Source organism: Dermacentor andersoni, chromosome 7 (genome assembly GCF_023375885.2).
Source record: "Dermacentor andersoni chromosome 7, qqDerAnde1_hic_scaffold, whole genome shotgun sequence".
NCBI classification, from domain to species: domain Eukaryota; kingdom Metazoa; phylum Arthropoda; class Arachnida; order Ixodida; family Ixodidae; genus Dermacentor; species Dermacentor andersoni.
Window position 1 is genome coordinate 139,088,689 of NC_092820.1, and position 24,708 is coordinate 139,113,396.

Genomic DNA, 24,708 nt, shown 5'->3' on the forward strand with positions numbered 1-24,708 from the left:
ACAGTGAAGAAGAAAGTAGGAATTGGCAAGAATCAGATATTGCCGGCTTTGTCTCTTAACGCGTACATCATTACTAATATGGATGAGATAGTTCAAGTGGCTGAGGAGTTCTATAGAGATTTATACAGTACCAGTGGTACCCACGACGATAATGGAAGACAAAATAGTCTAGAGAAATTGGAAGTCCCATAGGTAACGCCGGAAGAAGTAAAGAAAGCCTTGGGAGATATGCAAAGAGGGAAGGTAGCTGGGGAGGATCAGGTAACAGCAGATTTGTTGAAGGATTGTGGGCAGATTGTTCTAGAGAATCTGGCAACCCTTTAAAGAAAGCCTTGGGAGATATGCAAAGAGGGAAGGCAGCTGGGGAGGATCAGGTAACAGCAGATTTGTTGAAGGATTGTGGGCAGATTGTTCTAGAGAAACTGGCCACCCTGTATACGCAATGCCTCATGACCTCGTGCGTACCGGAATCTTAGAAGAACGCTAACATAATCCTAATCCATAATAAAGGGGACGCCAAAGACTTGAAAAATTATAGACCGATCAGCTTACTGTCCATTGCCCACAAAATATTTACTAAGGTAATCGCAAATAGAATCAGGAACACCTTAGACTTCTGTCAAGCAAAGGACCAGGCAGGATTCCGTAAAGGCTACTCAACAATAGATCATATTCACACTAGCAATCAGGTGATAGAGAAATGTGCGGAATATAACCAACCCTTATATATAGCTTTCATTGATTACGAGAAAGCGTTTGATTCTGTCGAAACCTCAGCAGTCATGGAGGCATTACGGAATGAGGGCGTAGATGAGCCGTATGTAAAAATACTGAAAGATATCTATGGCGGCTCCACAGCCACCGTAGTCCTCCATAAAGAAAGCAACAAAATCCCAATAAAGAAAGGCGTCAGGCAGGGAGATACGATCTCTCCAATGCTATTTACAGCGTGTTTACAGGAGGTATTCAGAGACCTGGATTGGGAAGAATTGGGGATAAAAATTAATGGAGAATAGCTTAGTAATTTGCGATTTTTCTTGGATTCATTGCATGTGCGTTTAACATCGTCGCGATTTAAAAAAAAAATAGATTAGCCTCTTTCTTTCCCTTATTTTCGATCACACACACACACACACACACACACACACACACACACACACACACACACACACACACACACACACATATATATATATATATATAATCCAAGTGACCAACTTCTCATATTTCGCACACTGTTTAACACTTTGACACTAGTAATACTGACGCTATAAAAAAAATTGAACGAAGAAGCGGTTTGGCGGCCAACGCCAATTCGGCTGCTATAGAGCTCACGCCATTTACCTCGGCACCTTTTTATTCATTGCCCCGGTTGATACCAGTACACAGCAACTGTACGGTTTCCGTCCAGTGAGCCGTTCTTGCCTTTGGCAACACCACCCTTCACCTGAAGGCGCAGAGAATCGGGTAGCATGGTCAATACCGTACACACCGACGGTTATATTGCCGCGTACCACATGCCTTAAAATGTGCCAGCCAGAACCAGTTACATAATTACAGCTACACCATGCACTCGCATTCGTATCACAAATGCGCGGGCAGCACGAACTCGCGCCCGCTCCGCCAATGTGGGCTGGCAGTGCGCTTTCCGGTGAGCGAGGATTCTATAAAAGTTGTGATGACGTCTGGCGCGTGAACACTGAAAGCCCAACATATTCTATGCCTTGGCACTACAACCGCAATCCATAATGCAGCAGATGCTTTCGCCGGCAGACGCCCACGGCCAAAGAAAATTTTCTGCCTTGACGTTAGACTGCACAGATGTTGTTGTACCTCTCCTAGTTTCGCAGAAGGCATGGCTTGTTCTTACTGGTAGGCTCCGTCGAAATGGATAAGCATGCAATACCGAACACTGACAGGAGCTTCTTCGGCAGAGCGCGTGTGCTGAATTTGTCGTAACACAATTGGTGTAGGTGGCGGCTTGCGTGGCGAAGCCTGAACGCCAGACACCATGCCAAAAAGAAAAGAAAAACGACAGAGAGCATGGAGCGGTGCATACGTTGTCAGAGTGTAGCCTCAAATAAACAAGCCAGCTGAGCCCTTAAAATGATACGAGCCGGCACTTTAGAGGAAACCTTTATTCCCTATTTCCCCGGCAGCTTGGCGTTTTGTCGCCGTTATTGGTTGTCAGGCGAGTACAAGTTCTGATTAAAAAGCATACGTTTGATGGTGGCTTTCCAAACCACGTCCCTCAGCACAGCAGCCAGATGCTCTGGTCAGGATACGTTGCGCGAGGAGGTTCCCCAAGATAAACTTCTGTCAGCTTACTTAAAAATGGACTCAATAAAATAGACGAAAACGCATGACAAACGCATGACAAACGAATGAAAACGAACCGAGGACACACGAATCCTCCTATATTTTGTTTATTTTGTGTGCCGCCTTCGCAGGTCTGTGTTGCTCAGCGGTAAAGCAGCTTCACCGATGCTACACAAGCTTTTCCCTTTAAAACCATGTAAACTTCCCCACTCCAAGGTACTACACAACTCAATCTCCTGCAGTTTTCATTCTACCATGTCAAGAATCTCCCACATCATGCCCAGCCAAATGACACAGCTTGTAGCCGTTTGTCACACTTCTTGCTTCCTGGTTTTCGCAATGCTTGCTCGAAGAATTTCCATCTTAGCTTGCCATGATTCTGCGCCAACACGCCACCGAGAGGCCTCAACACAGAATAGCAAGGGGATCCTGCTATAGAACACTGATTCTTTCTTTGTGTCGAATGCGAGATCACATTGATTACAATAGTGACAAGGTGTCACCATTGCACCTGCTGTAAGAATATTCCCTCGCAAAGCAGATATCTTTGCTTGGGATTGCACAAGATACTACATGTGCAATAAAGGCAAGTGTCTCACGGTACGCAGAGGTAATAGAAAAACATCTTCCAGTAACGACAGCTGCGTCTTCCAAGAGAGGGGTGTTTTAGACAATTCTCCAGCCATGGCGATGTTGCTGTTTACTCTCCTTACATACTGTATCGTTTGCTTCACACCAAGGGATGGTAAGCGCAAATAATAACATGTCGCATATGCCTTTGCTATCTAACGTTTTCTTTATTCTAAATTCATCGTGTAAATATAAAAAAAGATTATCGCCATTTCAACTCAGTGCAAGGGCAATACCTTAAGATAAATACATTTGCCACATACTACTGTGAAAGCTGCAACGTTCCCATTTTGCAGCATGTTTACTTTGATTATGAGCTGGCGCTTTAAGCAAATAACTGCTCTAAAGAAATGGTCAGGCTTGACTGACAGCTGCAACTGTGCATTTCCTACTGTCGATCGGGTTTTACGAAAAAGCTCCACTTTTTGCAACGGTTCCTGGTGTGATTTTGGAAAAATAAACTAATCAAAGGGGGCTGGGACTCTTGCTCGTGTAGCCTGCTGCTGCAATAATTACTTAATTGACAACTGTGCGCAAATCTGGCAAGAACAAAATTATTCGCAGGCTTTCGAAAGCGCAAGTAAAACCTGGCGCTTAGATGCCGAGCATAAAACGGGTTTTATCGGGGCCAGTAGCCAAGTCTCATTTGGTGTCGCGGCAACGACCAGACTGAACAATTCATCCCCTCACTTATCCTTTCAAATGCCGGATAGGCTCTTCCTTGACACGGTGCTTGTAGGCTGCGTTAGATTTGCCTTGTCAGAGGCTTCTTATACAGGCAATCTTTAATGCGCAACCACAGAGCCAATGTTCCTGTAGTGCCCTACGACTTGTGCGGCGACATCCTTTCTTGCGTGCGCCGAAGAGCATAAGTAATGCCATCTGGGCTAGTCGTAGATGATAGCCTAAGAAAGGCAGCTTTACGACTGCCTCAAAGGAAGGCTATATAAGGATCACCAATACGCGCAATGCTACGTGTAATGGTACTTAAAATGCTACCGTTGAGTGTAAGCACCACAGGTCATCTTAACCCGATTACGCGAGCTTTGTACCGCCCAGGCCATTCAAAATGTGCTATCAATGTACGTAGACGTCCAACAAGAGGTGAGGTATGATCAACCGTGTGTAAAAATTGCTTGCGACACGGTAACGTGCCGTCACTGTAACGTGTCGACACTGTAACGTGTCGTGTAATGTGTCGTCGACGCTACAGAAGATCTTCCTGAGGACGGTATAATGTTATCCGGTTAACAACCTAGGACTAGAACAGCGCATGTAATGCACACGCAACCGCATGTGGCAGTACAGTTGTCATGCCGTCGCGCGAATTCTCGTGCCTCACTTTCTTTTTTCTTTGTTTAGCGACCCTTCCGTTTCTCTTAGCTTTGATGTGTGCGTATGTATGTTATACTATGTATAGGTGGCCCTTTGGGGACTGGCAGCAGAGAACAGGAATATACGTACGTTTGCAACGAATCCGCAGACGTACGTGCATAGCTTGCAGAATCGCAAAGGTACATGCACTGCTCCGTGGCAACCCTCCTGTGCTTGTTCACGCAAAGGGAATAGGAAGTCCAGAAGCGAAAATTTTTTATGAGACGCCAAACTAGCGGCTATTTTAGCCTAATGTCCTACGGTCACTTATGGCAACACAGCAAAGTGGGCGCGCCTACTTCATATATTCTTTTCTTGCCACAAGCCAGGAGGCGCTGCTGGTAGCTGTAACTACTTTTATAAGACCAAAGTCGTTTACGCGCACTTCCCCTGAACATCGCCTCCACGAGCCTACATTCTCTTCGGAAAGCGGTTGCATCTATTGATCAGTATTGTTTAAAGTATTTCTAAAATTCACATCTTGCAAAAAATGAAGGAAGATATGAGCGCTTAGCAATAAAGTGTGAGTAGCGAGCGTCGTCGTCTCCTTTCCGTTGAACCTGCACTTACTCGATTATATTACTCACACGTGTGTCTAAAAAAAAGATACATTCATGAACACCTCTTTATTCCGCATATGCAGCTCGCTAGTGCTTTTAATTGCGTCGTTACACCATGTACCCCTGATGCTTAGCAATGTGCGTCCACAATACGCTGTGCTTGTTGGAATTGCTGTGCAGTTGTTTTGCATTCTGTCAGTGGCACAATGCTCGTAATCTTGCAGCGACAGTCACACCACAGTTATCACTTTTTTACTGCAGCATTTCCATACGCACATTGCTTTCCCTTTAGACTAATCTTGCAATCCCGACGCGACAACGATAGCTTGCGAGCATCTCACAGATATTACATTCGACTGAACCAACAACAATGATGAGTTCATATGTTTGACTGTGATAGCAATTATATGGGCAGTCGAGGCACAGTCCTGCCATCGACGTTGCCGTGGCCATTGGCGTCGCCGTGAGGTTCTGTATAAAGTACAAGGGCCATAACGTAGTCATCGCGTGCCGTATGCGGTATATGCGAGAGAAAGCCTGCAATGGTGAGCTGGAGCTCGGAGATCAGTATCGCACCCGCAAGGCAGGATAGCGGGTAGAAGGCGCGCCGTTTTCCGTCGCGCGCAACGCTCCGGGGGAGGGTAGGGAGGAGGGCGCGTCCAGGTGGGTCGGACGGCCGCGCAAGCTCGCCTTGGCCGTGGTATCTTGAAGGTCATCTGCGACGGCGACAGAGTCTGCCGGGCGCTGTGTTTTCGCGGCATAGTTCGCATTGATGTGAGACGCAGCACGAAGGTCGATTTGCTCACTGCTGCGGCCACGCTTCCTCACCTCAGCGTCTTGACAGCGAGTTTCCGCGGACATCGAGTGAGGTGTGTTCAGGTTTGCTTGTGCGCGCATGACGTCATGCTGGTTAATTTGTTTAGTACGCCCACTTTTACAAGTTTAAACAGGCCAATAAAACTACTTCACTTTGTATAGCTGTTCACTAATATGCTACCCCAATCGCCTTTCCGGCGAAACTGGGACTTTTTGATATCTTTTTTTTTATTTCTAGGACAGTAGATGGGTGCTGTCTTGACACAAGTCGTTGGGCCTTGAAATAATAATATCCTTCCTAAGAGCATAACAAGGCGCAACATACTTTTTGAACAGGCCAAATTTAATATTGTTTTAGTCCTGTTTGGGATAAATGATAAATGAGAGGCGTATTAGAGATAGCATATGGCAACTTATGGCAGCAATTTCAAGAAAACTTTTATAAAAATTATTTCTCTGCTTATCTCTCTCATTCCAGGGAAATAACGTAGTAAGAGTATTGGTGTGCTAGGGACTTGTCCACTTAGGACTCTAAAATGTGCCAATTGCCAATTATTCTGCTATATCAAGCACTGTAAAAGGCCAACAAATAGAACAAGCGTAGTAGCTACACTTAAATAATTAGGAAAAAAGTATTAGTGATGGTCTGGATTACCAGCAGGTGGATCGAATACAAATGAAGACCTCAAAGTGGTTGGTTACATAGAGAGACTCAAGGGCGCAGGAAAGAGTAACCATTTTATTTCATAATAATCTAGAAACAATCCGACTATTAAGAAAGTTTATATGCTAGTCCGCCTGCCCTGAAGCAAGAAAAACAAATTCACGGTAGACGGCTGGGTATTGGCTACCTTTCCGATGGTGTACGAGTGCGCAGTGATCAGGCATTTCAAATATATTGAACAAAGTGTTCCTGCCTAACGGTAAAGAAGAAGTGCATATCGGTCAGCTGTGCTGTTAAGTAATCAACTCATAAACATCTTGTTCCATTACAGGTGAAACAGTGTCAATATCTCTAAAATGTTCATCGATGCCCAGTGATGTTGAAGATTGCGATAGTCCGACTGACAAGTGGTTTTATAATAAAAAGGAAAAAAAATGCGAAAATTTCAAGTACGGCGACTGTCCGAGGAATGAAAACATCTTTGACGACGAAACAACATGCAAAACGACTTGCGCGAGTAAGCCGGGTTTCAATTATCTGTGCAAGGTGTGGTCTGTAAGGCATTGTTTCTTACGAACTGGAACTTGACTATCTGTTACTGTATGTCAGTTATTTTTCTTGGGGCAGTGTTTGTAACGGTAGGTGCATGTTCAAAGGCTGAATTATGAGGTATCGATGATTTAGTCTGTTCCTGTAAATACAGCCCAGCGCCATTTTTCCCGTCGCATAACATTGGTAGATGATAGGCTTCGCATTCACTAAATACTCACTTAAGTGCGAGTAAGATATCACATTTGTGTCCGAATGAGTTCCTTTTTTATGACTGCTATAGCACTTATTGAAATAATTCTGCAGCCTCATCGGGCCAACATACCTTTTACAGTGTCATCTCACCCTAACATGCAAACACATGTGGCCATTCATTATACACATTGACCACATGTATGTACCACATTATACCTATTATACCCCACGTGATCATTCATTACAATCGTTCCAGTATGTCACGAAAAACGTGCGCCACACCTTATAAAATTCCCTGCCAGCACAACAACGTGCAGTCTGTATAGAGTGCAGCAAATGCGGATATGTCGCGAACATGAGACGCTTATTTAAAAATTTCTAGCCAAAAATTCAGAATCTTACAATTCTAGGCTAAATGTTGACCGTGCGGCTTTTCTGTTCTCGCGGCAAATTTGCAATACATAGATAAAGGGACGTGAAGGAGATTAAGAAGTGTGCTTAACGTAGTAGAGTACGCAAATAATATGGAATATACAGAGAAGCGATCACTTATACCCACATATAGAAAATGCTCAATATCATTCGTAGCCAAATGTTGCACTGGTGTACATAGTAATCATGGCGGGGTTATTGTCAAGCTAAGGCTACGTTAAATGATACAGTGACCAGTACAGTGTGCATTATTTAGCACCTGGTACGCAGAGGCAGGAATAGGGCTTCAGAAAATTAAGGTCAGAATATCGACGCGTAATGCACTGAAGTGGTAATATTATGAGAAAGGTTAACGTAGCCTCATTGCGGCTGCCTTCAAAATTTGAATTATTGTTTTCCATTTTTACTGAAACACCGTAGAATATCAGCGGAAATAAGGAGTCCTATTGTATACGGGAAATGGCTTTTAGAGTTTAGTGGTTCAGGCATTCGGATTTCCATGTCCATCTATAGGGACGCTTAAACGTTTTTCGTAGATTCTGAATAAATTAGACGTTTATTTTTTATGATTACTTCAACATAAGATGCGCGAAAGGGTAAAAAAGTGTATTTGTCTGAGATGTGAGAAGCTGGTCACTTGGCATAGGTGGGAACTCCTAATCAGCACTTTGCAAAGGGGTGAACATGTTTAAATTACGTATCCGGGACCTGAAAAAGCGGTGATTTAACGCTAATGCATTTAATTCCTAAATTGTCAAGGAATTTTTTATCTGTGTGGAAGATCTTCGCAGCATTAACATACCTATCAAAGAACTAATATTGCAAATTACAATTGATGTGACCCAAGTAGAAAGGCAGATCTGTTTAGCAAGCTTTTTGAGCACATTTAACCACCAATTCCCATTACATTGCTGAAATGATTCATAACTCAATTGTTACATTGGTATACTGCTACATGGTCCTACATGTTGCTATTTTCGGTCCCAATATTGTTGTTTTACCCGGTGCTTGTATGTATACGAACAAGGTCCTCATATTGCTTTCATAACTCCAATAAATGGTGATATGTGTTGTTGAAAACTGAAATATAGTATCACAAATATCTCCAAAAGGTTGCACTAAAACATATTCCAAGCATTTAGTTAATGATAGCTGGGACAGGCGTAAGTCAATGTTACAGACTTACAAATTAAGGGCGGTGATCATATCTTAAAAACCACTAAACCGTTTTGATATTTTTGAGGAATTGACAATGTGTGTGTAGCGTGCAATATTTTGTTTAAAAAGCAGGAATTGTAGGAGTAGCAGAAATACCCGCCGTGGTTGCTCAGTGGCTATGGTGTCGGGCTGCTGAGCACGAGGGCGCGGGGTCGAATCCCGGCGACGGCAGCCGTATTTTCATGGGGGCGAAAACACCCGTGTACTGAGACTTAAGTGCACGTTAAAGAGCCCCAGGTGGTCGAAATTTCCGGAGTCCTTCACTACGGCATGCCTCATAATCATAAAGTGGTTTTGCCACGTAAAACCCCTTAATTAATATGAAAAATCACTAGCAGAATTGTTGCAATTTACCTTGGAACACGACGAACAGATTATAAAGCATGCCGTAGTGGGAGCTCGCCGATCCTTTCGACCATCGGTAGTCGGTTAACGTGCAAACAATGCGCACGGTACGTGAGCTTTGTTTGCATTGCTGCACCCTCCTTAGCATGCAGCCGCCGCCGCTGTGATCACCCTTGCAACGTCGTCCTGAGCATTGTAACACCACAGCCACGGAGCTACCCCGAGGTACGATTATCTGCGACTGTGAAAGGGGCGTACTTACTTCAGGCAATCAGAAACCCCACAAGGCCCAGCGTATCATTTTTGAAACGCTGAATTTGATGCTAAAACTGTCACTGAAAAGTAGCAAGCCTAATGTAGAGCCCATAGCAGCGTTTTTAATACGCTGGAACAAGTTTTCACCTGTCGATAGTTCACCGAATGAATTACTAATTAATTATTTATTATACTTCTCAATTTTTATGAATTATTATTTCACTGTTTTATTCATACCAGTATATGGTCATCGTGGTCAGAGATAAATGGTAACAAGTGATCTTAAGTTGCTTTGATGTGAAATCGACTTCAAGACTTAAGGGGATAATATTCTGAGGCCAAATACGATTTATCTAGGTAGTTTTCTCGTCTCCACGAGTTCAGCCAAATTGATCAGGTTTCCCTGACGTTCAGATAATAGCTTGAGCTTCATTAGGGGTTGCACATAAATATTGTTCGGCTGTTAATTTTCTCTAATCGCGTGGTCACGGACTTGCTAAGCAGGTCACTGTCGTCTGCCCCGAATGCGCAGGGGACTATTCAATTGGTGGACAATCGAAATCTCGCCCTACACTGTATGTCGCTGAACATTCTTCCTGACTTGAATATAAAACTTGTTTCTCAAACATTCGTAAAAAGACAAATCCTGACTAGTATAGCCATCGCGAATACCACATTTACGTTTGCTGTGCCCACTTTTTTGCGTTTAGGTTCGTGCTGCGATTAAAGCTGACACGCGCGACCTATTAGACCATGCATTTACAAACATCGTCAGCCTCTGGCAGCTTGCGATGATTGGCCAGCGTGATGTGCATCTGCGGATAACGAACTTAATATCCGACGCTGTAGTACGGACGCGATAAAAAGAAGCGATCGTGTTTCGGCGTGTTTTGCTCCAAATGACATATACGAACATAAGCAAGATGGTGCTTCATCTGTACACGCCATAGCTACCAGGGATAGCATCATGGGAACTCCGTAGTAGGGTCATGTTAGCAATGTAGTGTAGACAGTCATATTTTCATATAAAGTATGAGGAGTCTGGCATTGAGGAGGTGTGACTGGCATTTAAATGAAAGCATTGAGCACATGGGCGCTTGCATACCATTTTATTTCATAAGCGTATATCACTGACAAAAATACAGCATTCTTCTGCAGTCGTCTGCTACAGAGACGGTGGCTGCAAACTGCAAACCGCGTGGAATGTCTCTAACGTGCGTTGTCTCTCTTCGGCAGCAGCACTAGAACGCCACAAACCCGCTGTTTCCTATATCTCTTGGAAATGTCTTCCCAAGTTTTGTCGGCAAGACGTGAAGAGAATAATGCACATTTGCAACAGTCGTCGGACTGCAATGTCCCCCTGAATATATCTGCACTTGCTTTTGCGGAACAGCTGGACAAAAATATATTACTCATCCTTCTCACGAAAGCTCGCGGCTACATTCTTCGTGTAGAAAACAACATTGTCTTGTGAACCCGCCGGCGATCGACTTTTCTCGCAGACATAAAATGATGGTGGAAGGCGATGACGCAAAATCATAAAAAAAAATCACCATGCCAGTTCAACTACGTGTGTTTTTGTGCACTATTTATAGGACGCGCACACAGCTGTTTGCCAGCTTTTTCACATAGGGACAGCATGTGTGTCGCCCGCTTAACGTCCACATGGCAGCGCACACAGAATAAAAAAACACCTTGCCCAAGAATCACTCAATCTGTATCGCTAGCTCGGTTCATATAGCAAAATTGTGGAATATACAAAACTGTCTTCGTTAGCGTAAGTTCGTTCTTGATAATCAGGCTACATATCACGACGCAATATCCTTAGATACAGTACATCGAGAAAGGCTCGTACATATGACGTACAAAGATATGGTAATAGCGGATGTTTCAGGGACGACTCCCTCTAAGGAATAAAAATACAGGATCCGATACGATTAGAAATGTCTTTTTTTTTGTACAAGATCCGCAACAACTGCGCGCAGCAGGCAACTTCCTCTGGAATTCTGAATGAAAATCTTATTTATCAGCATAAGGCCTCCAAAGTTCATTTAACGTTTGTACCTAATAGAAAGAATATGAGAAAGCGGATGTTAAAACTTATCGAAGGCCCACTCATGCAAAAGGTTGCGGCTCAGTTTGGATGAGATGCCTAAACTCAGTTCTTCAGGGGCGTACGTTACTTTGCCTTAAAGTGATTTCCCCAGTAAAATCCACGTCATGGATACTCACAATTCTGTGTAACCTTGGCGTGACGAACAGCCCTCGACGAAAAAAAATAGGAGCCCACGATGCACAGTCATACGTGACTAAGTTATCGACCACCACAAATCATTTTCGTTTTCACTTTTTGGACGACAACGCTAACAAAGCACTGAACATTATCCAAAATCACCTCACGTAGATCAACAGGGTGCTGCAACCGCCGCTGCGCAGAATATAACATATCACCTGACTAACCTTCACATGACTCCACTACATGACTCAAGCGCATGGCACAACCACATGACTTATGTGTATCATATTCATCATCGTCATCGTCATCATCATCATTATAATCATCATCATCATCAGCCTGGTTAGGCTCACTGCAGGGCAAAGGCTCTCCCATACTTCTCCAACTACACCAGTCATGTGCTAATTGTGGCCATTTTGTTCCTGCAAATCTCTTAATCTCATCCGCCAACCTAACATTCCGCCGCTCCCTGCTACGCTTGCCTTTTCTGGGAATCCATTTCGTAATCCTCAAAGACCATCGGTTATCTTCCCTTCTCATTACATGTCCTGCCTATGCCCATTTCTTTTTCTTTTTTTTTTTCATTTCAACTAAGATGTCATTAGCGCGTTCCCTCACCGAATCTGCTCTTTTCTTATCCGTTAACGTTACACCCATCATTCTTGTTTCCATAGCACGTTGCGTCGTCCTCAATTTAAGTAGAACCCTTTTCGTAAGCCTCCAGGTACCTGCCCCGTAGGTGAGTACTGGGAAGACACAGCTGTTATACACTTTTATCTTCAGGGAAAATGGCAACCTGCTGTTCATGATCTGAGAATGCCTGCCTAACGCACCCCTGCCCATTCTTATTCTTCTGATTATTTCAGTCTCATGATCCGGATTCGCGGTCACTACCTACCCTAAGTAGATGTATTCCCTTACCACTTCCAGTGCCTCGCTACCTATAGTAAACTGCTGCTCTCTTCCGAGACTGTTAAGCATTACTTTAGTTTTCTGCAAATTAATTTTTAGACCTATCCTTCTGCTTTCCCTCTCCAGGTCAATGAGAATGCATTGCAATTGGTCCCCTGAGTTGCTGAGCAACGCAATATCATCAGCGAATCACAAGTTACTAAGGTATTCTCCAGGCACGTACCCAAGGGGGGGGGGGGGCCGGGGGGGCCCGCCCCCCCCCCCCCCGAAATTAAGCGGCATACCTCCCCCCCCCCCCCTTATCCGCCCAAGGCACCACTCCTCACGCATATTCCTAAAGCTTTCACAAATCAATCTACTCGGCGGTCAACACTGCTGCCTTTTACAGCGAAAGCAGTGTATGACTAAGTTCCGTAGTTTTTTTTCGGCATCCGTTAACAGAAAAAATCATGATGTGGACCGATCCTGGTGATAGTGCAAAAGGGTCCAAGATCAATGGCACATACCCCTGTGGACTCGGGAACCTATAACGCGCCCTTCGGTATCTTCGGGTTATGGGGACATATGGGGAGTTCTTAATGCCTGCTTCAGCTCCACCGCGGGTCGGCCCGGCATTGCACAACCTTCGGGATGGATCCACCTGTGGGGAGCGCTTAACGCCTGCTTCACCCCCGCCACGGGTGGGCCCGGTATTGCAATATCACCGGCATCGGCCTACGTATGGAGAGTTCTTAATGCCTGCTTCACCTCCACCGCGGGTCGGCTAGGCATTGCACTTCGGGATGGACCCACGTGTGGGGAGCGCTTAACGCCTGCTTCACCCCCGCCGCGGGTGGGCCCGGTATTGCAATATCTTCGGGATCGGCCTACGTATGGGGAGTTCTTATTCACCTCCACCGCGGGTCGGGCCGGGATTTCACTACCTTCGGGATGGATCCACATGTGGGGAGCGCTTAACGCCTGCTTCACCCCCCGCCGCGGGTGGGCCCGGTATTGCAATATCTTCGGGATCGGCCCACGTATGGGGACTTCTTAATGCCTGCTTTACCTGCACCGCGTCTCGGCCCCGCATTGCACTACCTTCGGGATGGAGTCACGTGGGGAGAGCGCTTAACGCCTGCTTCATCCCCGCCGCGGCTGAGCCCGGTATTTGAATATCTTCGGGGTCGGCCTACGTATGGGGAGTTCTTGATGCCTGCTTTACCTGCACTACCTTCGGGATGGAGCCACGTATGCGGCGTGCTTAACGCTTGCTTCACTCCGCCGCGGGTCGGCCCGATATATCACTATATTCAGGCCCACCGGCAGCGGATGTGATTCGACCGGCAGCGGATTTGCTTTTCGTTTGAGAGCATTGACTGTCGTCAGCTTTCGCTGCCATTCCATCTTCACGGAGTGGAATATTTGTCAATTTTTTCACTCCTTTTGGAGGGCGGTAGTTATCAGCATCTCCTGGGGTGTGGAGGCCAGTTTTGTCATCGATTCGGTGCCTGCACGATGAACTCAAGATGAATTCAGTTGTCACGATCTATTGCACCATCTATTTATTGTTTTAATTAAAATATTTTTATTTATTTATAATGCCCAACACAATTTTTCTTTAAAACTTCTTTCTGGGCGAGTTGGTGCATACTTGATATAAAAATTGTTACAGCGCAATCACATGCAACCACAAGTAAGAAGGACGGGACACAAGCGTTGGACACAAAGCCAGCGAGAAAGCAGCGCTTGTGTCCCGTCCTTCTCACTTGTGGTTGCATGTGATTGCGCTGTAACAATTTTTATGACAATTTTTCTGTCACCATCGATTCCGCGATCACGCGGATCCCTGTTGCTACGTTAGTTCAATGTTCTTTGTTTATACTAATCCAGGGGCCAGGAAAGGGATCCGGTTCCTAGTCAGCTGGTCTGTATGCTCGTGGAATGAGTTGTGGCCGGAGAAAACGCCAGTTGCGTTTACCTTTTGCTTCATTATTTCCTCGAGTGACATCTCGCCGCGACACTGGCAGATCCTCGGAACCATATATCCACGACATGAGTTAGATAAGGTGGAAAATAAAATGTTGCGAAAAAGCGTTCATTAGCAGAGCCTGCAATGACCCTTAAACCCATAAGCAATATAACGGTCACCCGTTACCCGGTGTGGTTATTCCCTTTTTGTACGGCACGTTTCGGGCAAAATTGGCAACTGGAAGCAAGAGTCGCAAGGAGATGAGAAATTAAGCGACCTACTGAGCGAGAAAGCCAAGGCAACAGCCAAACAGGGAGGGAAAGCGAAAATTGTTTGTGAAAATATTTATGGATCAACATCTTCTTATTTAAAAAGGAAGTAGAGAAAACGCCGCCGGAACTGGAGAATAATTCCGTGTGTTTTGAATTACGCTTCTATCAGTTATCAATCGAGCCGCCTAACGTAGCCACTTCCCTGCTGTGCTAAAGGCGGGGGGGGGGAGGTTATAACCTTCCGCGGTGGGCGCAGTACGTCTAGAACCGCAGCGTCCTGCGCTCTACGCGGCTGTACGGGACTGGTGACCACGCCTCGTTACACAACTTCCCAAATAACGACTCGACTCGGTCTTGCTACTTGGTAGAGCAGTAAACAAGGGTTGCAAAAGAACTGTGACTGTTGCGCAAATATACATTTAGCTGAAGTTCTTCCAGGGCTAATTCAAAAAGCGTTACTAGAAATCTTTATTTTGCACTCTCGCTCGTTAACTTGTTCTGAGCAAGGTTCGTCCCGCGCACCTTTCATTTGCGAGTCCATTTGATGTGGTTCTTTGTTTGCCAAGTAAGGAAGTGTATCTCACAGGCGTACCTGTGAGATACAAGTTATTTCAATTCTCTTTGGCGGCTTTACGCGGCTTTACGCGGCTTTATGGCAAATGGTGAGCATTATTCACATTTGTACTAGTAAAAGTGCCCTCCACCTCATTTGCATACAAAAGTTACCTTGGGTTGCCCCCCCCCCCCCCCCCGAAACAAAATCCTGCGTACGTGCCTGGTATTCTCCATTAACTCTTATCCCCAATTCTTCCCAATCCATGTCTCTGAATATCTTCTGTAAACACACTGTGAATAGCATTGGAGAGATTGTGTCTCCGTGCCTGGCGCCATTCTTTATTGGGATCATCTGTATACCCCGTGACAACTGTAAGGCGTGGTAATGCGCATCGCTGGTATGTTCGATTTCGGTTTCACCGTGGAAATGGCCAGAAACTATACGAGCCTGCAAGCTTTATATACGAATTTTTCCATGAGTTTTACAGCTAATTTTCTGTGAGCTCCCTCCAGAATGTACACATTTCCGATTAACATTGGCGTGCTCTAACGTTGCTAAATAAAAAGTGAATTTATGAATGTTAGGTCTTGGCTGCTAAACGTAGCGAAAGAAAGCTCTTCTTTCTCTGCTGTTTATGCGAAGGTTTGCACAGCACATATAATAAAGCTTCCAATACCATATTTTTATTCAGTAGAGACAGTCGCCCCACAAACACACCAAAGTCTGTATTATATTGAACTGTTTCATTAAACATCAATTGCACCTAATTTTGATAGCACTATACGTATAACATGCAACCTCCCAAATTTCGAAGAGGGTGTCTTGATTTAGATTTTAGTAGCCAAATATATTATTACACTTGGCCCATACCGCTGTCACATTCCAGATTATGGCTGTATACGGACGCAGCTGATAGCAGTCCATTTCACTCGTTGTTATGCAAACTAAGTGATTGGCTGCTCATGGTACGTATGAGAGCGGCATAGCTTTGCTCACACTGTAGTTCATTCACTGAAAATAAATAGCCCACAAATGTAGTTCATGCATTGAGAAAATAGCCCACAAAAATTCTGGAAGCATCTGCGCAGCACCGAGCCGACAACCACCAAACTAACTGAAGAAGAAGGAAGTGTAACGGCAATTAAATACAACGATTTCTTCAAGTCAGTCTTCACGGAAGACTAATGGTACACTTGCCCCTCTTCCACTATCCTGTACCTCAGTACTTCATCCCTTAATAATACCGGACGCCGGAATCCACAATCTTCTCCTCAACATTGACCCTAAGAAAGCAAACGGCCCTGCCGAAATTCCAAACGAATTCTTAAAAAAATATGCTGAGTGGTGCAGTAGATATCTGGGACAGATGTTTCTTAAGTCACTAGCATCTACTAATCTACTACACGACTGGAAAAAGGCTAAAATAATACCGATCCACAAGAAAGGAGGCAAAATAATGTTGCCAATCTCAGACCCATATCTCTCACCAGCACTTCATGCAAAATACTAGAACACATCATTCCAAACCACATGACAGTGTTTTTAGAATGCGAAAATATCCTATCGCCTCACCAGCACGGTTTTCCATCTAGCTTATCAACCATCACTCAACTAAAAGAGGTAGTTCATGACCTTGCTCTTAGTATTACTAATCTTTCTCAAATTCACATGATTTAACTTGACTTATCTAAAGCTTTTGACTGCGTGAGTCACACTAAGCCAATTGCAAAAGTGGAGCAAGCCATCGGGAAGGGAGGAGTTTATGCTTGGACAACAGCTTTTCTAACACACCGCTCACAATTTGTTACGTTTGACCATATGCCATCTGATGTTGTTCCTGTAACATCTGGAGTACCACAAGGCTCGGTACTCGGGCCGCTGTTATTTGTGATCTTTATTAACGATATAACCAATAATATAGCGTACAAAATCAAACTCTTCGCGCATGATTGCGCAATATATAAAGAAATTAACAGCCATAACGACCATCTCAATCTTTCTGGTTCCCTTTCAATGCTAGCCGAGCGGTGCTCCCAGTGGCAAATGTCTATTAACGTCAATAAATCAGTGGCAATGGCATTAACAAGAAAAAAGCAACCCTCTCATTTCACCTATATCGTTAATGGCACGCCTCTTTCGATGGTTGAGCAACAGAAATATTTAAGGATAACGCTGACATCAAACCTCAATTGGGAAACACACATAACTAATACTACAACTACTGCACTACGAAAGCTATTTTATCTAAAAAGATGCCTAACGATCACTCCAACGAACATTAAGCTTCTGGCCTGCAAAACATTTGTGAGACCTATTTTAGAATATGCTAACAGAATGGGGTTTCTTTACACAGCAACTAACATAACTAAACTTAAAGCCGTACAAAGAAAAGCCGCAAGGTTCATTCTTAGCGAATATCGTTCTACTGACTCACCTTCACGTCTCTTAGCTTCCTCAAGCCTCAACACATTATCCACGAGAGCACAAGGTCGACTAAAATTCCAGTATAAGATTGATATCACCCAGTACATTTCATATTCGCAATCTAGAATAACACGGCATCAACACGAGCATACGCTAACCGAGTATTCCTTTTCTAATGACACATTCAGGTGCTCATTCTTTCCTCGGTTAATCAGAGAATGGAATGAACTTAACTCGTCATTAACCGCGGCAAACTCTTTATCCCTGTTCGTTTCACAGCTGGAGCTCATCACAAGATTTTATTAACGACTTCTAATGCTTGTTCCCTATTCTTTTTATGTTAAACTGACAGTACTTAGAAAATATATTATATACACTTGCTTGTTCCCAAATATTTAATGTTTTCGTTTTGTCTATGATGTGCCCCGGTTGTTGTTCATTTTATTCTGCGTTGTTTAGTGTTCTATTTGTATAGCTTATCTACCTTATATTTTGTATTTTGTTGAATATCGTTGCTTTTTCATTCTTTGTGTAGCTCACACGTGTATTTGTGTACGCAAAAGACAGTGTTCGTGCCCGTCTGTTAGGCTCTCGGCTGAGAGCGGCAGTATTGTAACATAAAAATAAATAAATTGTTTGCTATTGGTGTACTAGACGCAATCACAGGACCAGAAGAGAACGAGACGGGCACCGGCACTGTCAAAGGAGGCAGAGGTGGTGAATCGCCAGCGAAGACAATTGGCACTGTCAAAGGAGGCAGAGGTGATGAATCGCCAGCGAAGACAATTGGTTCAAAGGGAAGCTACACGTCGAAAACGAAAAAACCCAAGAAACCAAATAAAAGACCCGTCAGTGGATCTAAATGTAAGTGCGAACCTGTATTTCCTGTTTTGACTGGTGCGATTTGAAATTATGCTTAAGCGTAGTGTCAGCGTAGCACAAACATGTCAGGCAGGCTTGCATGATTCCCTGCTAGGAAAGAGGTTATATACTTGGACGGCCAATGAAAAGCCTTCCTGCTCATTCATTACGATTGTCAAGACATTAGCGTAGGCGCCAAGTAAGGAACAAATTCGCCTTCACCTTCTGATACTCGGCATCCAAAATGTATATGTGATTCGTGTAGAGCGAACATATGAGGTGATATTTTATCGGCATTTTTAGTGGCCCATATATTTAAGAAAATCATGATTCTTGGTGTTGTGGCGCAGCAGAATGACACTATAACACTTTTTTTTCCTTATTCCAGCGAAGCAAGGTTCATTAAGAGCAAAGTGCGTAGTGAGAGCAAAAAAAGGTTCATGCGATGATTACAGCGACATGTGGTATAACAATCCCGGCTTCTACACCTGTAGCCGTGTGCCAGAAGGGTGGTGCCCAACGCGCAGTTCATTCTTTGAATCCTGTGAAGAGTGCATGGAGAATTGCCAAAGTAAGTTTATGCGAAGCATTTTTATCCAGCTTGCCCGACGATTTTATTTCTCGTCATTAGAAAACGGCATGTCATAGGCTATGTATATTAGAAATTAAACGAGCTTCAATACGGCTTACCAAGGTTGTGGTCTTTGGGTACTAGAGAAGTGTTGTGTTAAGTGAACTCGTACAGCTACGATGGACAAAAGCAATAATTATCCGACTACAAGTTGTTTCTGTCGAAGCATGAATGAACGGCGAAAATCTACTGATGCTTAAACAATGCACTCTGGTGGTCATGGCTGAGAATGGCGCTGCGGATGGGTGTTGTACGGCCTCGTGGGACGAAGTATGCGAAACAGGTGAACGCATATTCTCGAGATGTGCCGTCAGTGCAGTTGTTGCGTCGCCAATGCTTACCTCACCGTGACAGAGACGCCTGGAACCAAAGATGCGTTCGAAATGCGGTCGAGTATTGCGACGTGAGCTAAATGCGCCCGGTACGTAGCTCGCGCACCGCTGGTACCGTCGGCGTCACTGAGTCGCAATGCGCGTAGTATGGTAGCTGACCTGGTTGCTGGACACGACCGCAGAGGGGTCCTGAAAGCGCACGCTGGAGACTACTTGAGGCGTACTCCGCCGTGCTGGAGTTGACTTTTGGTCTATGGTCACCGTGATACGTTCATTAAAACATTACCGGGCACCATGTTGTTGCTGAGGTGGTGTGGAAAACTCGGCTTGAGAATGAGTAATTAACTAGACACAAGAAAAGACGGCAATGGTGGGGAAGCGTGCCTGACCCTCATGACCGGCGAGCCTTGGGTCTCACATCATGGTCAGCGTAGTCACTCTGCGGACATTGGTTCGGGTCTGTTAGTTGTCGTCTTTACAACTGTCAGGGTGGACATCGTGATTTGACGGTGAGTCGTTCACATGACAAGACAGGCACGACGAATCGCGGGCGGCCACTACTGCTGTGCCGCTCATGCCAATGTACAGCGAGTGAGTCTCAGTGTCACCGAAGCCATGTGTGACCGGGCCCCAACCTTGAAAGGGCTTGCGTTTTGGTGTTGCAAGTTCTGTGCGCTGAAGCGGAACACCATGAATGTCGGCTTTAACTGTGATGGGCTGATTACGAAGCATGTCACCCTGGTGAAGCGTGGTTGACTGCGGCAGCTCAGCAGACTTTGGAAGTGCGGGGTGAGTAAGGATGTGGCCTGGGCGCAGTTTTGGCTGACTCGCGTTTTTGGAAGACGGTGTCGGGGAGACACGGGTAGCTGAACAAAAATCGGTTGAAGGACCACAGGCTTGTGCGAAGCGTTGTACAAATGACAGACCGAGAGTAGTTGCCGTTAGGGTAGTACTCAACTAAGCACGCGCTGTGGTGAACGAGAGTATCTGGAGTTGTGGCTCGTTGGCAGTGGGAATGTGTCGTGGTGCTGGCGGTTCTGGTAGGGCTAGCCCGAAGGCCCGCAGTGTTAAGCCTGTGGACCTAGAGGTGACACATTACGGCGCAGAACTGGCGGCAGCATAGCTACCTTTATTTGGCTCTTGTCTTGCTTCAGCGTGATGCTATTGAGCTAGAAGCGCCCTTGCAGTCTGAAAAATCAGATGCTAGGTCTACCACGCCAGAATTCGGGGAACTGCGGTTGTTCCAGGATGCAGCGCATGAAGGTTTCTTCCCGTCGGGGCACCATAGTGAAAGAGGGGGCCAGGGTCTCGGCTTACTCGGTGCTGTATGGGTACCCGGTGTAATCTTCTCCAAGGCGTTGTTCTGTGGACCGGTGTCACCACTGCGGCGGAGCTGGAAACCGATGCTACTACGTTAAAATGCTAAGACCAACTCTATATTTTGTCTCCTCACGAGCTTACTCTGCTCGCGCCTTCTTGGACTTCGTCGTCCTTGGCGTGTCGGCACACGGGCACTGCGACAAGTATTACCCAAAGAGGCAAAATATATTTCCCGCGCATGGATAACAATAGGAAGTAAATGCTTGGATAAATTCCTCTTTATTTGCACAAGCGTACCCGATGCCTTGGCAGAGTGCAACAAAAGGTAGGAATGGCTGTACCAAACTCTTATTCACCCTGCAGGCTAGCCTATTCGACAAACGTTCCACCACGCAATGAGAGCGCCGCGTGTGTCGCTAGCAGGGTGCATCCAGCCATTAAGGGTCCACACTGTTATGGACGCACACTCCTGCCGTTTTCAGCGTCACCAGGGTGTCCGGGGACACGCACCTCAATATTATGCTACTCCAGCAGGCTTGTAGCAAGAAGCATGAATAAAATAAAGCACCCGAGAGTGTTGGCGGGCCAGCCAAAGCTTTCTCGGCCTCCACCAATTCCGTGTTCACTTTATATAGCTGCAGTAGATATTGCGGCTGATACTTTGCGTAGTGTTGCGGTGTTTTCAAGGCTGACTGTACTGCCTGCAATATGGGAGATCCTCTGGTCGTGTGCGAGGGTTGACGTAAATAAGTGCTCACTAACTAAGTGGAAACAAGTGCTCACTCTTTATGAAAGTACTAGGCGTCTGTTTGCAGGGTCTTCTTAAGGATGGCTTCCACGAGAGCTGCGTTGCAGCATCACGTCAGCTTTTACCGCTGCAGCTCCTAGCTGACTTCCTACGTAAGGCTGGTAGAGCCTGGCATGAGAAAGGAAAATTGTAGATTGCAGCCTAAAACCGCGCGAATAAGTTGGCGTCTATTTGATTAACTTGCACACAAGGCAAATATTATTTGAAAATTATTTATAATTACGCTTTCATGTGAGCTCAGGGATTCTTGTTTGATTTGGAATTATTAGTGAAAAAAACAACGCGGCACGAAAGCTTTGTAGAACTTCACTTAACCGCCTCACTGTGGAAAAAAAAACTTCCGTTTGAATCCACCCCAGCAAGACTGTCGACAATACTGCGATTAGCATTGAAGCAATCAACTGACAAACTTTATTCTCACTGTTGGAACGCGTCATCTATTAGGCTTGCGCTTAAGTCGGACTTCTCTCTCACATTTTCCCATGGACGCGCTTTCTGTGTACTTGTATATGTAATCTGTAAAGTTATTGTAGTAATGTGTATATTGATTTTGCAGATTTCAGAGAGATGTGCGACTGCCGTAAATAACAGGCACCTTAGAGCCATTTGCTCCAAGAAGCACGCTGCGCGTTTCATCGCTTCAAGAGCTCAAGCGGTTTATAGTTGCGTAGACTGTCGGGCCAAGTGGGGAATTGTGTAGTGTCGTTGAGCGGAAATACGCATGAGAAAAAATGGAGCTTACATCGGCCAAACGGATCAACGTATAAACAACAGACTCAGGGAGCACTCAACGTCTTTAAAGACTGTTGCGTGTGGTATGAACCGAACTTCACACAACAAAGTCTGCGGCTGTACTCCGCTATTCAGAAATGCGACAATTTTAAACAAGTCTACTTACAGACTGCCGGGAGAAATTATGGAGACTAGCGACAACCTGCCACGTGTGTCATTGCCCCGTGAGTTGCCCTAACCGATAAAGAAATTAGGTATCTCTTTTCACGTCAGCATTTTTTTACCGTTTTTGCATGTGATTATGCACGAGCTTTGTATCAGCCTTCTGACTGCGCATCTGTGCCCCTCCGTTCTCATGGAAACCTTTCATAAAACTTCAGTTGTAAGTGAGCGTCTGTCCTGTTGACTCCGTTTCTTCCCGGCCGTGTTTCCGCTCTACGAAACTACATGGTTTATAGTGTTCCACTTTCCTGGCGAAAATACTACGTCGGTGAGACTGGCCTGTGCTTCCACGATAGGCTGAGAGAGCACAAGTGAAACAAAGAAGCGATTGCGGGTATTGGACATTTGGCAGATCATTGTCGTAGGTGCTAGCGACGCCCCCGTTTCGGAGTGAAACGTCACTTCCGTCAGCGGAAAAAAGAAACAAGTAAGCTCTTATACGAAGCATTCTGCATAAGGGTAGAAGGAAGTATATGCAACAGCATCCCGTCAGTTGGAGAAGGAGGTGGAGTTCCTACATCAAGCTTTGCGGTGACACGACTGCACAGCAGCGTGGTTTTGCTTTTCCAAATACACAGAGCCTGCAAGCTCAGACAAACATTTCTGCCGTTCCAATAAATTCTCTCTTTCGATCTGGATGGCACGTAAAAAAGAAAGCCGTCCGACATATTATTAACACTTGCTTTGATGCAGACACACCCAAAATATTTCGCGTTCTTAATCAGTTGCCCGTAGAACACTTTTAGGAATATAACCTGGTCTTCGAAAGTAAGAAAATATTTTTTGGTCTAGCCCTGCGGCTTTCACATATTCGTGCAGCGTAATTGAATCAACGGAAGTGTTATACGAATTTAGGATGGAAAATTAGCGGGTGGTGCTTTCCTCACGAACTAATTACCATTTGAGGCGATTCTATTAAAAATAGCGAAAATAATACACTTGTTATATATTTCTCATACATAGCTGAACACAATTATAGGGCACTGAAAGCAATTGTAAAAAAATCATGGTAAATTCTTATACATGATCGAAATTCCGGTAACAACGTTTCTGGTTATCAATTCTGGTTTCTGGTAACAAATTCTGGTTACGCATTTTGGTTGCACGACTGGGTATTGTCAATATTCCACATTAAACACTTGTTAGCGCAAATGATGACGCATATATCTATAATTGTTCATAGATTGTGCATGAAGAGCCTATATTATGGGCAGCTAAATGTATTTCTTAACTATATATGTCGGTATGTTGGATAATGTTTCTATCACTGTAATTCATTCATCTATGTTGTATTCACTGTATTCGATTGCTAAAGAAGGACGAAGTGCTCCTGTGAAGCTGTTCTGCAGCTTTTTGTTCCTTTCCTTGCATTTTGTTTTCTTCTATGTAAAAGAAGAAGAGAGAAACACACAGTAAAGTGAAAGTTAAAGTTGAAAGATATTGGTATGTGCCCCAGAACTGATTTGCCGACCCTACAAAATTATATGTAGCCTTAAATACGTGAAAGCGATGCATGGGGCCTCTCCCGCAAGAGACATCTCCTAGTATAGCACAGCCGCTTGATGGGTAGCCGCTTCAACGAAGTTGCAGCCAGAATATTAGGGTTAGGAGGCTTTGCTACGGAGTTTCAACATGATGCAGTGCATATAACAAGATGTACTGTGTCTTCCTATCATTCGACGATGGTTTTGGCAGCGATATTGTCAGTTATTGGGTCTGGTTACGTACCCCTCAGGTTTCGAAATTCAATGACGGCATAGAGATATGCAGCAGGTTACTCAATATGGCTATCACTCACTTTGACAATAATATTTGATGATTTCTGCGTCAATTTGTCTATCGTCTCTAACAAGTGTTCTCTCTCTCCTACGGTTGTTTTTTTTCAGAAACCAGGATAAAGCAATGCGACTTTAAGAGCTGAACATCCACAACAAGGAAGCAGTTATAATGTACACTCTTCACTTGAAGGGTACCGTGATTTGTACCAAGTGTTAAACCAATGTACTGCACCTAATGACCGAACAGAAAAGACTTTTTTTTTATTTCCGCGTTGAGGATACCACAAGCTCGCTGAAATAAATAAATTATCCGTGC

The 24,708-nt window shown here is 44.8% G+C and overlaps 1 protein-coding gene across 1 annotated transcript; it reads left to right on the plus strand.

Moving 5' to 3' along the window:
* Positions 1-2,932: 2,932 nt before the first annotated feature.
* LOC126534906 (uncharacterized) lies at positions 2,933-24,708 on the plus strand. Its single transcript, XM_055071981.2, has 5 exons — positions 2,933-3,064; positions 6,695-6,880; positions 18,363-18,572; positions 18,958-19,140; positions 24,501-24,708. The coding sequence occupies exons 1-5, from the start codon at positions 3,004-3,006 to the stop codon at positions 24,533-24,535; spliced, it is 675 nt and encodes a 224-aa protein (XP_054927956.1). The 5' UTR covers positions 2,933-3,003; the 3' UTR covers positions 24,536-24,708.

What these genes read in the sequence shown, in the direction of transcription:
- LOC126534906 (XM_055071981.2), top strand. Translation starts at nt 3,004, where the DNA reads ATGGCGATGTTGCTGTTTACTCTCCTTACATACTGTATCGTTTGCTTC. An exon ending in ATGCAAAACGACTTGCGCGA is followed by an intron (nt 6,881 to 18,362) that starts GTAAGCCGGGTT and finishes TTGGTGTACTAG; the next exon opens with ACGCAATCACAGGACCAGAA. An exon ending in ACCCGTCAGTGGATCTAAAT is followed by an intron (nt 18,573 to 18,957) that starts GTAAGTGCGAAC and finishes TCCTTATTCCAG; the next exon opens with CGAAGCAAGGTTCATTAAGA.